Source organism: Bufo gargarizans, chromosome 4 (assembly GCF_014858855.1).
Source record: "Bufo gargarizans isolate SCDJY-AF-19 chromosome 4, ASM1485885v1, whole genome shotgun sequence".
Classification (NCBI taxonomy): Eukaryota; Metazoa; Chordata; class Amphibia; order Anura; family Bufonidae; genus Bufo; species Bufo gargarizans.
In genome coordinates, this window is record NC_058083.1 from 296,158,259 (window position 1) to 296,171,761 (window position 13,503).

The following is a 13,503-nucleotide window of genomic DNA, read 5'->3' on the forward strand; positions in this document are numbered from 1 at the left end:
GTTTGTTACAAGTAAGAAATCTTTTATAATATGCAAGTACATTGACTCATTCACATTGACACATCATTGAAGGAAGTATTGTTTATCATTCATTTAATTGACAGTTCATATTAAAGTATCTACAGTACATTTTCATGGATTTACACATCTTGTCTATGTATAAATAGTGTGTAAAGGAAAAACATTATTATTAAGAAGTGTGTCTGGTGCCCACCATAAACATAGAAATGATGATATGCATCTGTTGACGAACCTAATAGTCCCCTCAAAAGATGGGGATGGGAAGGTTTAGTGGGTGCATCTACTATTATCTCTCTTAGAACATATTATAGGTACCCAATAAAGGGAACCTGTCAGAAGCTTCGTACTGTCTAAACCACGTGCAGAATGAATATCCTGATAGGCCCACTGGTCGCAAACAACAATGCTTTACTCTGAAAAGCTGCTGCGCAAACAAGGAAAAGAGTCACCGGGGATGCATCTCCCCTCTTGGCTCGGCTTGATTGACAGGTCTCTCCCTATTCACGAAGAGTACAAATAAAGAGTAAATAGAGGTGCTCAATCTGTGGGTTTATATACAGATGGCAGTAGTAAAATCCACCATGTTACTCGCAGTACTCGAGGGGGGGGGGGGGGGGGAAGAAGACAGGATAATCTCAAGGCACCTGTTTGCCACACCTCTCACGCCAAATAAGCCCTTCTGATGGAGACACCCTCGGCCATCCAATGAATGGAAACTGCAGACTTCTATGCTGTGGGTATGTTTATTAGCTTGACGCGTTTCGGGGATTGCAAGACGGCTCTCCTTCATCAGGAGTATTTTACAGTACACAAAGAGATCATATTGCAAGGCAAAAAGCATGCTTTTTTGTCAAACACCACTAACCACATAGATTATTGCTTAGGGTGGAACATAAGATGCAACTTTTCCATCATTTGTATCAGACAGCTTTTTTGAAGGTGTTGGAATGGACTCAAACTAAATTCAAGTTTTATTGTTTTACTCCTTTATCCAACAAGGTTTGGCTCATTGACAATTGAAAGGAAAATATACATTAATGGAACTTATTATTAAAGAGAATTTTCTCCCAGAAAGTAAAATTTACCATATATTAGTAAATCAGATGTAGTGCAGCTGCTCATATCTTTTTGTTTACTTGAGGATCCTTCAATATTGTATAACCGTCAAAGACATATTTTAAGCATTTTTCATTACATTTTTTACAAGCATTTTTGGTGGCATGTATAAGTCCTATAGAGAAGCCTGTATGAAAAAATGGCACACGCAGAACATGCTGCATATTGCTAAAATATGCCATAAAAGCCCAAATCAAAAACATTACACCTTTAAAAAATAAGATCTGGCAGGTGTTTTTACCAAAATAATACAGCCATGGAAAGCCTTAAAGAGGACCTTTCATCTGTTTTACATATAGGAGCTAAATACCTGATGCTGCCACTCTGGCTGTGACGCTCTTTGATGTGATTGGTGACACAGCCAGGGAGAAGGAGACGCCCATTGACAAACCCTGGTATCTCCTCCTCTCTGTTCCCATGCTCAGTATTAGGATACTGAGCGCGAAAACTTCAGAAGGGCACAGTGGGACATAGGAACGATGTTTAAAAAAAAAAAACAGGTGGCAGCATCTACCCGTAAGTACAGGTATTTAGCTCCTATAAGCAAAACAGATGGAAAGGTCCTGCTCAGCAATGCTACAAAACTCTCCTTCTAGAGATACTGATGTTTTTTCCTGTTCTGTTACAGCTGCTGTTTTTGTAAAAGTGACAGGAAGAACAGATGTGGTGCTTGTTACTTTTGAATTAGCTTTTCAGTAACTTTCATTTCATTTGTCAACATTTTCAAGCAATAATACATTAATGGTTTCCCTAACAATTTGTAGAAGAATTTCCTGCTGAAAGTGCAAAATATGAGCAAAACATGAAAGGGGGCCAATAAGAATAATTACCAAACGTTGGCTCCTGGTCTAACTTACAAGTCATACAACTATTTTTGTAGCAGTTTGCTGAAAACATAAGCCCTCACTCACCTTCCCATAGCTCCCTCCTTAGTGGACCAGAAATGACAGGGGCCTGTTTTTGGTCATGAGACCGCAGCAGCCAAATCAGAGGCCTGACATGTGCAAGAATGGCATGTTACTGCCATTGTTGTGCAGGTGAGTGCTGAGGCCATTGATTAGCAGCAGCAGTCTCCTGAACAAAAGCAGGTCTCCATGACTTCTGGTCCAGCAGAGACCATTTTGAGCCAAGTCTCTGGAATGGCAGGTAAATGGAAGGGTTATTGAGGGGGGGAGGGGGGGGGGGGGTTCAACACACTGCTGTCTGCCATACATTTTTAAATGAATAAGAGATTTATTTCTTGCTTCAAGATAGTTATTTTAAAATGTTTGAGAATGCCAGTCAAACAGAGAATGCCAAGATGCTTTGAGTAATGCCAGACACACCTGTTAAAAGTAAAAATTCTATCTTGTATGTTTTACAAGGCTTCTATCCAGTAGAAACCTCAATCTGCATTTCAAGTTTTCAACATTGTAGCAGTGAAACAATCTACAGAATATGGCAGTGAGTCAACAGCTGTTTTATTTCAGTTATTACCAAAGCATGGTAATGTTGAACATTTTTGTGAAGCCCTCAGATACAATGTTAGTTGAGATGACATCGTCATTCATATTGTTCGATGATTCTGGAGTAGAACTGGAAGGAATTTACAACAGCTGAGAATATTTGGGATATGACTGATCATCATGTGAGCACTGTTGTTGCACTTTATGTATCAGAGTCCAAATTAGTGTTGCTTTACAAAGCAAGCAATCAGAAAAGTTGAAAGTTAGAAAATTAAATCTGTGAAAAACAGATCTTTAAAGGCACATAAGGGAAAGGAACAATACTAAAAGGGCTGTCCCCCCCCCAGAATAATCCATTTGCACATGCCCTATTAAATGATATGAACATCATAGGGGTCCCTTACTTGAGACTACCCGCCTTTAGCCAGAAACAACTGCCACTATCAAGCGGTGGCTTTTGACTGTCCTTCCATATATTACATGCTTAGCCATGTCCAGCATGTAATAGTACATTTCCCTGCGGTGGAATTCATCCACAAATCCAGGGTGAAGCTGCAAAATCTGCAATTGTAAAATGCAGATTTTGCAGTAGGGTTTTGACAGAGCACCTTTGAGGCCGGTGACTGGCTGCAGACATCATGTGTTGACGTGATGTCAACACTACAGTCCCGTAAACAAAGACCATATGAAGAGGACAGAAACTACAGCACTGAAGCAGTGTGTTATTGAGCAGGTAAATAATGCGTGTTTTGTTATTTTATCACTTGCCATTCATCAGTATGAGATTGGTGGGGCTCCAATACCCAGAACTCCCCACCTATCAAATATTAGTAGCAGTCGCAGTTGCAGAAGTAGACAGTGTACAGAGCCGGAACACCACAGTTTCCATTCTTGAGAACTGCACAAAAAACACCTTTAAAAAGAACCTTCTGAGAAGCTACACATAAAATAAACGTGTGCTTGGGTGAATAAATCAATGTCTCACAATCTGAAGATGGAGTTTATTCTCTGAAATGCTTTCTTGTCAAGGCATTAGCTGACACAGTCCAGTCACTGATGACGGTGTAAAGGTGGCCATACACATTAGTCTTAAGGTCATCAACACAGATGATTTCAACCAAAATAATAATTTGCTGGGTGAAATTTGTCAACCTTTTTAAGTCAACTGATGAAGGAGTGTCATCATCTGGAAAAAAAATTGCCCATATTTTAAATATTAATCTGATAGTCACTGATCCATAGACAATGTGTCCATGAAAGAACATTCCCAGAAAGATCCTTCATCCTTCACCTGGTGTCATTAATGTCATCCTTCACCTGGTGTCATTGATTGGACTAATGTAACTTAAACATGTTGGTCTAGACCATTGTTTAACTGTTGTTCAACCATAAAACTATGTCTGTCTAATGTGTCTGGCCATCTTAACATTATGTATTATCAAGAGGAATTGTAAAAATCAGACACTTTATTGTTCCATAAAGTGCGTTGCTCTTCTGTAGAAATCGAATTTATATGCCCAGAGACTGATATTTTGCAGTCAGTTGCTGAGAAGCAAGTTTAAATGTGACAACTGACGTCATATCAAAAATATAGTTGACAGAACCAAATGGCACACAGACCCTATTGACTGGTAATGGGATCTGTCATGTTCCCTCATGGTGTCCATCATTTTATTGCAAATATGAACAGAGCTTTAGTCTTTTTATGGCTCACGTTTGTTTTCTATGTAGACATTTTGCGTTTTAAAAGACATGCAGTCCCATCTATAGAAAGCATGGTTTAGTGCAGGAGGAGCTGAGCAGATTCATATGTCGTTTGGTCGGAAAAGATTAAATTTAACTTGTAATTCATTTGCTCTTTCTGAGCGCATGAGTCCAGTGGGCGGTCCTACTCATTCAATGACAGTTATCGCCACAAAGAGGCATAGAAAGATTAGAAATTTCCATAATAAAAACAATAGCCACAAAGCCCTTAAGCTCTCCCTAGTGGTAACTGAAGGCAAACTGAATGTTATAATTTATGGTAACTAAGCTCTCCCCTTGTAAATATACCAACATAGAAGTTTGAACATAAAAAACATTCATGTGGAGGCATGGCTGTTCAAAGTTATGTGCCTCAAAGGAATTGTGCCATGAAAATATTTAGCATTTTTTAAACCAGCACCTGGATTTGAATACTTTTTGTAATTGCATGTGATTAAAAATGTAGTATAGTTACTGAGTTATTGAATAAAATGTATCTGTATAGCGCCACCTGCTGTTTGTTATTTTCCTTATTTCTCTGTCCACCCCGCTAAGGTGGTTGCACACACTCAGCTTAAAGGGGTTGTCTCATCTCGCTGTTACTAAGGCAAGATGAGACACCGTTCCGACCACCTCCAGGCTGGAAAACAGCTGAGCGCTCTAGTCGTGCATGACAGCTAATGAAACAGCGCCGCACAACAAGCTATGATGCTTCCCTAACTCATAAACAGCATAGCTTGTTGTACTACACCGTTTCAGTAGCTCTCATACACAGCAATGGGAGCTACTGAAACAGCAGAGCACCAGAACGCTTTGCTGTTTCCCGGCCTGGAGGTGGTCAGAACTGTGTCTCACCTCGCCTTAGTAACAGTGAGACGGGACTATTCCTTTAAATCTTCAACTGCCACCAGTCATATCTTCTGTTAGATGCTACACCAGAAAGGCTATGACGCTTTGAGCTGACAACCAGCAGAATAAATGGAGCAATCAGAATAAATGGAGCAATTCATTGAGAGATCTCTGGTTCCATGTGAGGTACACGGCTGCTTGTAACTTTGTTAGAAAGAGATTATCATGTACTATATGATGTCTGATTTTCGTTTTTTCCCTTTTAATCATGGCATAACCCTTTTAAAAGTGAATTGTGTAATTTGGCAGGCTGAAATCATAATTCCCAGTGGCTCTCTTTATGTGCCTTCTGCAGTCTACTATAATTATAAATGATGCAATAAGGCAGTTTGGATAATAGATATATTCTTATTACAATGTAGCTTCAAAGTACTACCTAAAGGGAGTCTGACAGCGGTTTTGTCAATCCAAAACTGCTAATGGACATAGGTAGACAGTTGCTTCTGTTAATAGATGCCGCAGGCACCACTCCCACACCTGCATTGGGGTGGGTTCGTAGAATGCAGTGCTTCAGGCTCTGTGCATGAACACCTCTACAGCCCATCCCCTCTGCTCAGAGTGATGGCTGTATCATACAGCCAAGAGATAGAAGTTATTTTTATGGCACTATATTGATTAATAGCAGATATTTGTGTTTTACATTGACAAAACTGCAAACAGACCTCTTTAACGTTAAATAGTCACTAACTTTTCACACAACTTTTCATAAACCAATAGTACAAGCAATCATACAAAACTTTATAATGTATCTTATCAGAGAAAATTGCCTTGTTTTAGAGTTATCAGCTGTTTCTTCCAATCCACTATTTTGCAAAGTGACTGACTCTGAAATGTATTATAAATTCCTTTTGTTGAGGCCAGGATGACTCTGTTCTCAAGGATAAGATTACATCATCCCATACAATTCTACGCTGAGGGGAGGATAGAGGAGTTAGCAGGAAATGAGTGAAACACAAATAGGAAGAGAGACTGCACAGCTAACTAGACAGTTACTATCTCAGCTCAAGTACTATATTCACATCTGTGCAGGTCAGTACTCTGTAATGTATTTAATGATCCTAAGGCTGCTTTTGAGTGAGTGTGAGAAAGTTATAAAGCCGACTCTTCTTTACTTTCTGTGTGCAGTGGATGGGAGCTAGCCCCCACCCATCAGGTCTGGGAAAACTACAAACTGATGATCTAGCATACAGATAAGAAAACTGCTAAAAAGTGCCAGATACTGCCAGATACAAGTCATATAATGGCCAGAAATATTGTTATTCCTCATGTACACATGCTTTACTATTGATAAATGCAAAGTTTGTTGAAAGGTTGGGTACACTTTAAATATGTATTTGGCTGAGCACCTTATATGGCTGACATGTCAATGAAGTAAAGTGCCAGGTTTGGATTCCTAGTATCATTCAAATAAAATAAAATAAAAATAAGGAAAAAAAACATACAGCAATTACCCATGCAACTAAAACAAAAAATACAATGCACTGTATTATACTCATATCACCCCCCTCTACAAAAAATAATTTGTTAAAATAACACCAATTTTCAAGCATCAGGTTTAAAATTGAATGTATAATGTATCATGTTAGGCCAAATAAGAAACCTGAGAAAGAGGAATGTATGTAGTCAGAGGAATATAGACCGTTAGATTCTGCACTAGGTAACTGTAGCCAAACTTGATCATTTTCAGTAAGATCTATGACAGCACTACCAGATGCCTCGTCAAGGTACCCTTTTTTGTATTCAGCATATGTATACATTAATGGTGTACCGTTTTTATACAATGCCACCCAAATATTTGTGCCTTTCACATGCACATGGTAAGAAAAATAATATAGCCCTGGTATCCTACATGTAAAAATTCCAGTTCGGACATCATAGTGATTTTGTGTGTTATATAAGATTTTGTCAAATTTTATGGGTATTCCAACTGCTGGAAATGCTTTGGAAAGAATAGCAGTAAATGCTGACACCCGAATCTCCCTTAGACCTTGAATTTGCCCTGATTTTGCATAGCCATCTGGCATTTGATGTGGCATTATGAACTGACCAGGTAGGCCTGGTGGACCTGGTGGCCCTGGTAATCCTGGCTCACCATTGATCCCTTTTGAACCAGGAATTCCAGGTGGTCCCATTGGTCCTTGCATGCCATTTGTTGCAATACCAGCTGGACCTGGTAAACCAGGAACACCTTGTTCACCCTTTTGACCATGAAGACCTGGAATCCCTGGTGCTCCTGTTTGCCCTCTCATACCTGGTATGCCTGTAGCTCCTCTTGGACCTTGTTCTCCACTGTAACCAGCTTCCCCTCTGGGGCCTATTGGACCAGTTATTCCAGGCACCCCAGGTGGTCCTACAATACCCTTTTCTCCTTTCTGCCCCGGAATCCCTGGAATCCCTTTGGGTCCAGAAAGTCCTGGCTCACCTGGGTAGCCTGGTTTTCCATCTAAACCAGCTAAACCTCTTTCACCAATAGGTCCAGGTGCCCCTGGAGAACCTTTTGGACCAATATCACCTTTATGCCCTGAAAAGCCAGCTTCTCCCGGAAGCCCTCTATGTCCCTGTACACCTGCAATTCCTGGCAAACCTGGCATCCCTGGCTGTCCTGGATGGCCTATTTCTCCCTGGTCTCCTTTTATCCCAGGATTCCCAGGGATACCTTCAATTCCTCTTAACCCTTTTACTCCAGGTAAGCCTGGCTTCCCATAGCCCTGCATCCCTTGAGGGCCGGGCATGCCTGGGAGTCCTGGATGTCCTTTAGGTCCAGATGGCCCTGGAAGACCGGGAGCACCATTTATTCCAGGCTTACCAATTCCAGTTGGTCCAGGTTGTCCAGGTAGTCCTTGAGGCCCAGGTAGACCTTGTATCCCTGGTACACCAGGTAGGCCTCTTTCACCTACATTTCCAGGTTGTCCAGGAAAACCATTTGCGCCAGGTTTGCCTATTCCAATGAGCCCTTGAGGACCAGGTGGCCCGGGCATACCAGAAGGTCCTCTCTCACCTGGTTGACCTGGAAGTCCATAGCCATTTGGTCCTTTTTGTCCATTAATACCAGGCATACCAGGTTCACCTTTAAATCCAGGAACTCCTCTTGGCCCAGGGTTTCCTACTGCTCCTTGAGGACCTGGATTTCCAGTTGCAGAAATTCCAGCTGGTCCAGGTAATCCAGGTGGTCCCTGTAGTCCTCTTGGCCCAGGAAGACCAATAGGTCCAATGTCACCTTTCACTCCTTGTTCTCCACGTTCCCCATGCTTTCCAGGTATTCCTGGTTGTCCTGGTTTTCCAATAGAGGAGAATCCAGGGGGTCCGGGTACTCCTTGAGCTCCTTGTGACCCAGGTGTTCCATAACCTGGCTTTCCTGGAGGTCCTGGTGGTCCAGGCAAACCTCTCGGACCAATTGGTCCTGGGGGACCTGGTGGCCCCTGCTCAAGCCCACTTGGAATAACTAGAAAATAAGAAAACAGAAAAACATCAAAATTATAATATGACCGTTTCTTTTATGTGAAAGAATAGCTATAAAAGAGTTATCTCATGAAGACATCCCATTTTAAGTAGAAGCCTACCTGGTGACCACCTGATCGCAGCAGGTCTGGCTTTTCTAACCACAGGCATTCAGCTGTTTATTGCTATGGGAGGCAGCATGTCCTTCAGGAGCTGCTCTGAATTGCATAGTCACAGTATTTGGCATGACCCTGGCTTGTATGATTGTCTGTTAAGGTGTTTTACTTGAATTGTAATTTTAACTCTGGTGATAAGGGGGCTGCCTTTATATGTGGCATAATTTCAGTACCAGAAAAATCTTCTTTGGTAAATTACACATTATTGTGCGGGGGCAGGGCTGTGGGGAATCCGTAACACATACATTTTTTCAGTTTCCATGAGGGGTTTCCTGCTGCAGAAAGTATTTTCACTGTATTTTTTATATGTTTGTAGATTTTAAATGCAAAATTTCATCATAAACTTCAATGCTATGTGAAACTCCATGCAAAAATCCTCAATCCACAAATCTTCTGGGTCCTTGCTGTATCTACCGGCATTGTTGAAAAATGCTGAACACCAAATCAAAGGGGTTTACAGAGGTAGGGGACTCCCTTTCTCACACCATCAGCAATGAGATCGAAAGGTGCTGATGGCTTGCAAAGGTCTCGGGCCTGCTATCTACGGAAGGCAGTGTGGCTGACAGTTCCAATTCAGTACAATACAGCATGTATTGGACTGCATTGGAAACGTGATCAGACCCTCAAATTAAAAAAATAAAATAGATCTAATTAGACATATTAGATATAGTTGTGTCCATAATGACCAGCTCTAGTGAATAGCGTAAAAGAAAATAAAAACTGTGAAAAAAGAGCCCTTAAACACTACTCTTACCAGAAAATGGTGACATAAAAAGCTGATTTTTTTTCCCCCCAAAAGTCTTCTTATTGTATAAAACTGAAAAAAAGTTTAAAAATAGACATATTGGGTATCACTGCATGGCCTGTTCTACAAAAATATCACTTAATCTATCTCTAAAAATAAATAAAAAAAACTGTGCCGGAACAGTCATTTTTTGGTCACCTTGCCTCACAAAATGCATGATATTGAGCAATCAAAAAGTGCTATTTACCAAAAGGTCAACACAACCTGCAAAAAAACGAGCCCCCACACACCATCACCAGAAAATGAAAAACAATATGGCTTTCAGAAAATGGCAAAAAAGTGCTGTGTGTAAAAGTGGTAAAACTTATAATTTTATATATATATATATATATATATTTTTATCTCTGTAATCATACTGACCAGCAGAATAAAGATAATACATAGTTTCCCCCCCGCTGTATCCTACGATAAGAAAACCCAAAAGGCAATTGCGGAGTTGCTGCTTTTTCTTTACCCTGCCTTTCATTTTTCACAGTCTCCTGCCCTTATATTTCTTCACAAACACCTGTGGTCTTAAAATGTTCACTCTACCTCTTGATAAATAACTTGGCGGCTGTAGTTTCTAAAATGTGGGTCACTTTTTGGGGGTTTCCACTGTACAGGTACATCAAATGTGCAAATGTGATGTGGTGACTGAAAACCATTCCAACAGAATCCGTGTTCTAAAAGCCAAATGCAGCTCCTTCCCTTTTGAGCCCTACCATGTGCCCATACAGCAGCTTACGTCCACATTCATGGCATTTCTGTACCCAGTAACACCGCCTATCAATTCAGGTAGTGTGGTGTGAGTCTCAGATGGCACCAGCTTGGCACAACATATTGGGCACTGAAATGTCATCTGTAGAAAACTTGCATTTTTCACTTTGCACGGTCTGATGTACCTTAAAGAGAATCGGTCACCATGAACATGCAATGTAAGCTACAGGCAGCTTGAGCAAGAGGAGCTGAACAGATTGATATCTAGTTTTGTGGGAAAAGATTCAGTATAAATCCATGCTCATTCTGGGCTTTGAAGTTAAGGAGGTGATCCTATCAGTGACTTACAGTTTTCCCTATATGACTGTATATATAGAGATAGCTGTCAATCACTGATAAGACTGCTTCCCTGAATTCAAAGCCCAGAATGAACATAGATTTAAATGTATAAATTACAAGTTATACTGAATCGTTTTCCACAAATCTATATATCTGCTCAGCTTCTCCTTCTCAGTAACATGCCTCCTGCAGCTCAAACACCATGTTCAACATGACTGGTTCCTTTTCATTTCCACAAAATAGCCACATCTTTCACAAGATTACAGCAGGCACTTGCGATCTGTGTATTACTGGTCTGGGGCTATTTGTGCAAGCCCCGAACCTGTTATACTTTATCTTGGTGGCATAACTGTACAGAACGGATTTAAGGCTACAGGTCATGCCCTGAAGCTGATCTATAGGAAGAAAGTTGCAGGGTGCGGGAGCTAATGCAAGAACACCTACGAGGTGGCCGGGTGCTGGAGCTAATACAAGAATACCTACGAGGTGGCAGGAGCTAATACAAGAATACCTACGAGGTGGCCGGGGACAGGACATAATACAAAAATACCTATGATGTGGCAGGGACGGAAGATAAGAAAGGAATATATAGAGAGGTGACCTGGGACAGGGGTGCATGCACATAAACTGGCCTCTCTGCATGCTCACTCCTGTGATTCCTGGCCACCAGAAATGTGAGATATTTCTCTCTTGGTGTGCAAGTGCGGCCGTAACCTCTAGAGATGAGCAGGTTCTAAAAGAAGGCATGATGAAAGAAAATGGGGAAGAAAAGCAATATAGAAAATAGAAGAATATTAGGTGTCTGAAAATACCATTATACACACAATAACTATGACATTATGAGGTGAGACACCCTCTTTAATACCTTGAACGGCGGGTTTCCCAAAATGTGGTCACTTCTAGGGGGGTTCCATTTATTTTTTCACCTCAGAGCCTCTACAGTTGTCAGCACAAACTGTGTAAATTACCACATTGGGTCTCTAAATGCTCATTGTGGCGAAAGCCAGTTTCGCCACGGTGTTTTGGAGGGGGCTGTTTGCCTGCTTCCTGCCCCTGGATTACGGGCCCTCTCATCAGCCAGGCCTCCTTTGTTCACAAAGGACTTGTACTAACTTGAACCCCTGGTCTAATTCGTGCCATTTTGGGATGTTAAATGTCTGTGTATTGTAAAGGGTGGGACATTGTATACGTTGAGTAGTGAGGTCTGTTCCATTGTCTCTCTGTGTGTATTGGCAATGTCCCTTTGTCCTGAGAGATAATTGAATTACATCTCGGTTGTCTCCAGGACAGAAGACATTGTGTATTCTCCTGCCTGTGATGATTACATCAACCCAGTGTGAGGTAATTATATCACAGGCAGAGGGGAGGATTTTTGTGTGGGAGTGTATTGTACGTGGTTATTGGCTGTTTTTACAAAACCCTGTGGGTGGTAACCTTGTTGGAAGATGTGTATAAATCAATGCTTGTGTGTTCAAATAAAGAGTTCCTGTTTTTACCCTTTACCATGTTGAGGCTGGTGTTTGGGTAACTGATCGACACTGGGGGATTGCTATACGCTGAAGATTTGCTATACTCCCCTGGCATAACTACTAGCTCTTGTAAGAGCTGTTCCTGTTCTCTGGTTTTAGGAGAGGTTCACCCACTGGAGCCTGGAGCCTTGTCGTAGGTCCAGGGTGGGTAGGAGACGACGAGACCTCAACCAAGCTTCGGCGGTTCGTGGGGTCTGCAGTGCGTATGGTGTCAAGTAGAGTGCTTGGAGTCCTTGGAAAGCACTAGGAGCATCTATCGATGGAGGTACCCAGTCGGGGTGCCAGGAGATCCGTTACACTCATGATGCTCTTTTAGTCCTGAGCCCGGTTGTATGTCCAGTCAAAAGATTAGGTTCATATTAGCTTCTAAAACCGGGAAGCATGGCATAATAAGAGGACTTTCTTTTGATACAGGCCATTTCGATGCCCATTATATGCCAATCTGTTGAAAAATTGCTATTTTTACTTTACACCAGTGGGATCAAAATACTCCATCCCTTGATAAATCCTGGAAGGGATGTGGTTTATAAAATGGGGTCAGTTCTTGTGGTTTTATTTTTCATATCACTTTAGAGCCTCTGCAGTTGTCGACCAGTGCTGGATAAATCACCAAACTAGATCTCAAATGCACATTATGTTCTTTACCCTTCGGAACCCTGCAGTGTGCCCATACAGCAGTTTACAACCAAATATGGGGTGTTGCCGTATTCAAGAGAAAATGGGTAACAAATTGTAGGGTGCTTTTTCCCCTGTTACCTCTTGTGAAAGTCTGGGGTAAAGGCAACATTTTACTGGAAAAAATGAAAGCCAATTGTTTGAAAATTCTGCCAAATGCCTGGGTCAAACTGGCTATAGACCCCACAGGGAAATTTCCTGGTGGCCACTCAAGCCCTCTTCACTGCTGCTGTGCAGGTACATAATGATCTAATGGTCTCAGTGTTAATAGTGCCCTTGCTGACCTCAGGATGGTGATACAGTTGAATACTGTGACAGGGCATGGGAGGCCATGGATTCCTGCCCTGCTAATCAACTTCATAGGCCACTATATGAGGCAGTGTAGAAATGGCACAGGTACACACGCATCTAAGGCTGTGGGCTGAAAAAGGCCTCCACTGGAGATTGCAACTTGGAATGTAATGTATTCATTTCACTATTTGGTCCACTACACTTGTTGTATTGGAGTTATTATTTTACTATTAAGGTCTATATTTATAGGTGCAATATACTTTGCCTTGTGTGCTGTACCCTTGTATTGTATCATTATAAATATACTTGTCACTTTCAGT

The 13,503-nt window shown here is 41.4% G+C and overlaps 2 protein-coding genes across 3 annotated transcripts in view; one reads left to right on the forward strand and one right to left on the reverse strand.

Annotated features, from left to right (window-relative positions):
* The window catches only part of NT5DC1 (5'-nucleotidase domain containing 1), a 273,566-nt gene that overhangs the window by 46,216 nt on the left and 213,847 nt on the right, over nucleotides 1-13,503 (forward strand). The window lies entirely within an intron of this gene.
* Nucleotides 1,247-13,503, reverse strand: part of COL10A1 (collagen type X alpha 1 chain) — a 76,576-nt gene continuing 64,319 nt past the window's right edge. For both annotated transcript variants that reach the window (XM_044288785.1, XM_044288784.1), the window contains exon 3: nucleotides 1,247-8,676. In XM_044288785.1, the coding sequence (XP_044144720.1) occupies nucleotides 6,812-8,676 (1,865 nt within the window). In that variant the 3' untranslated portion in view covers nucleotides 1,247-6,811. The remainder of the gene's footprint in view (nucleotides 8,677-13,503) is intronic.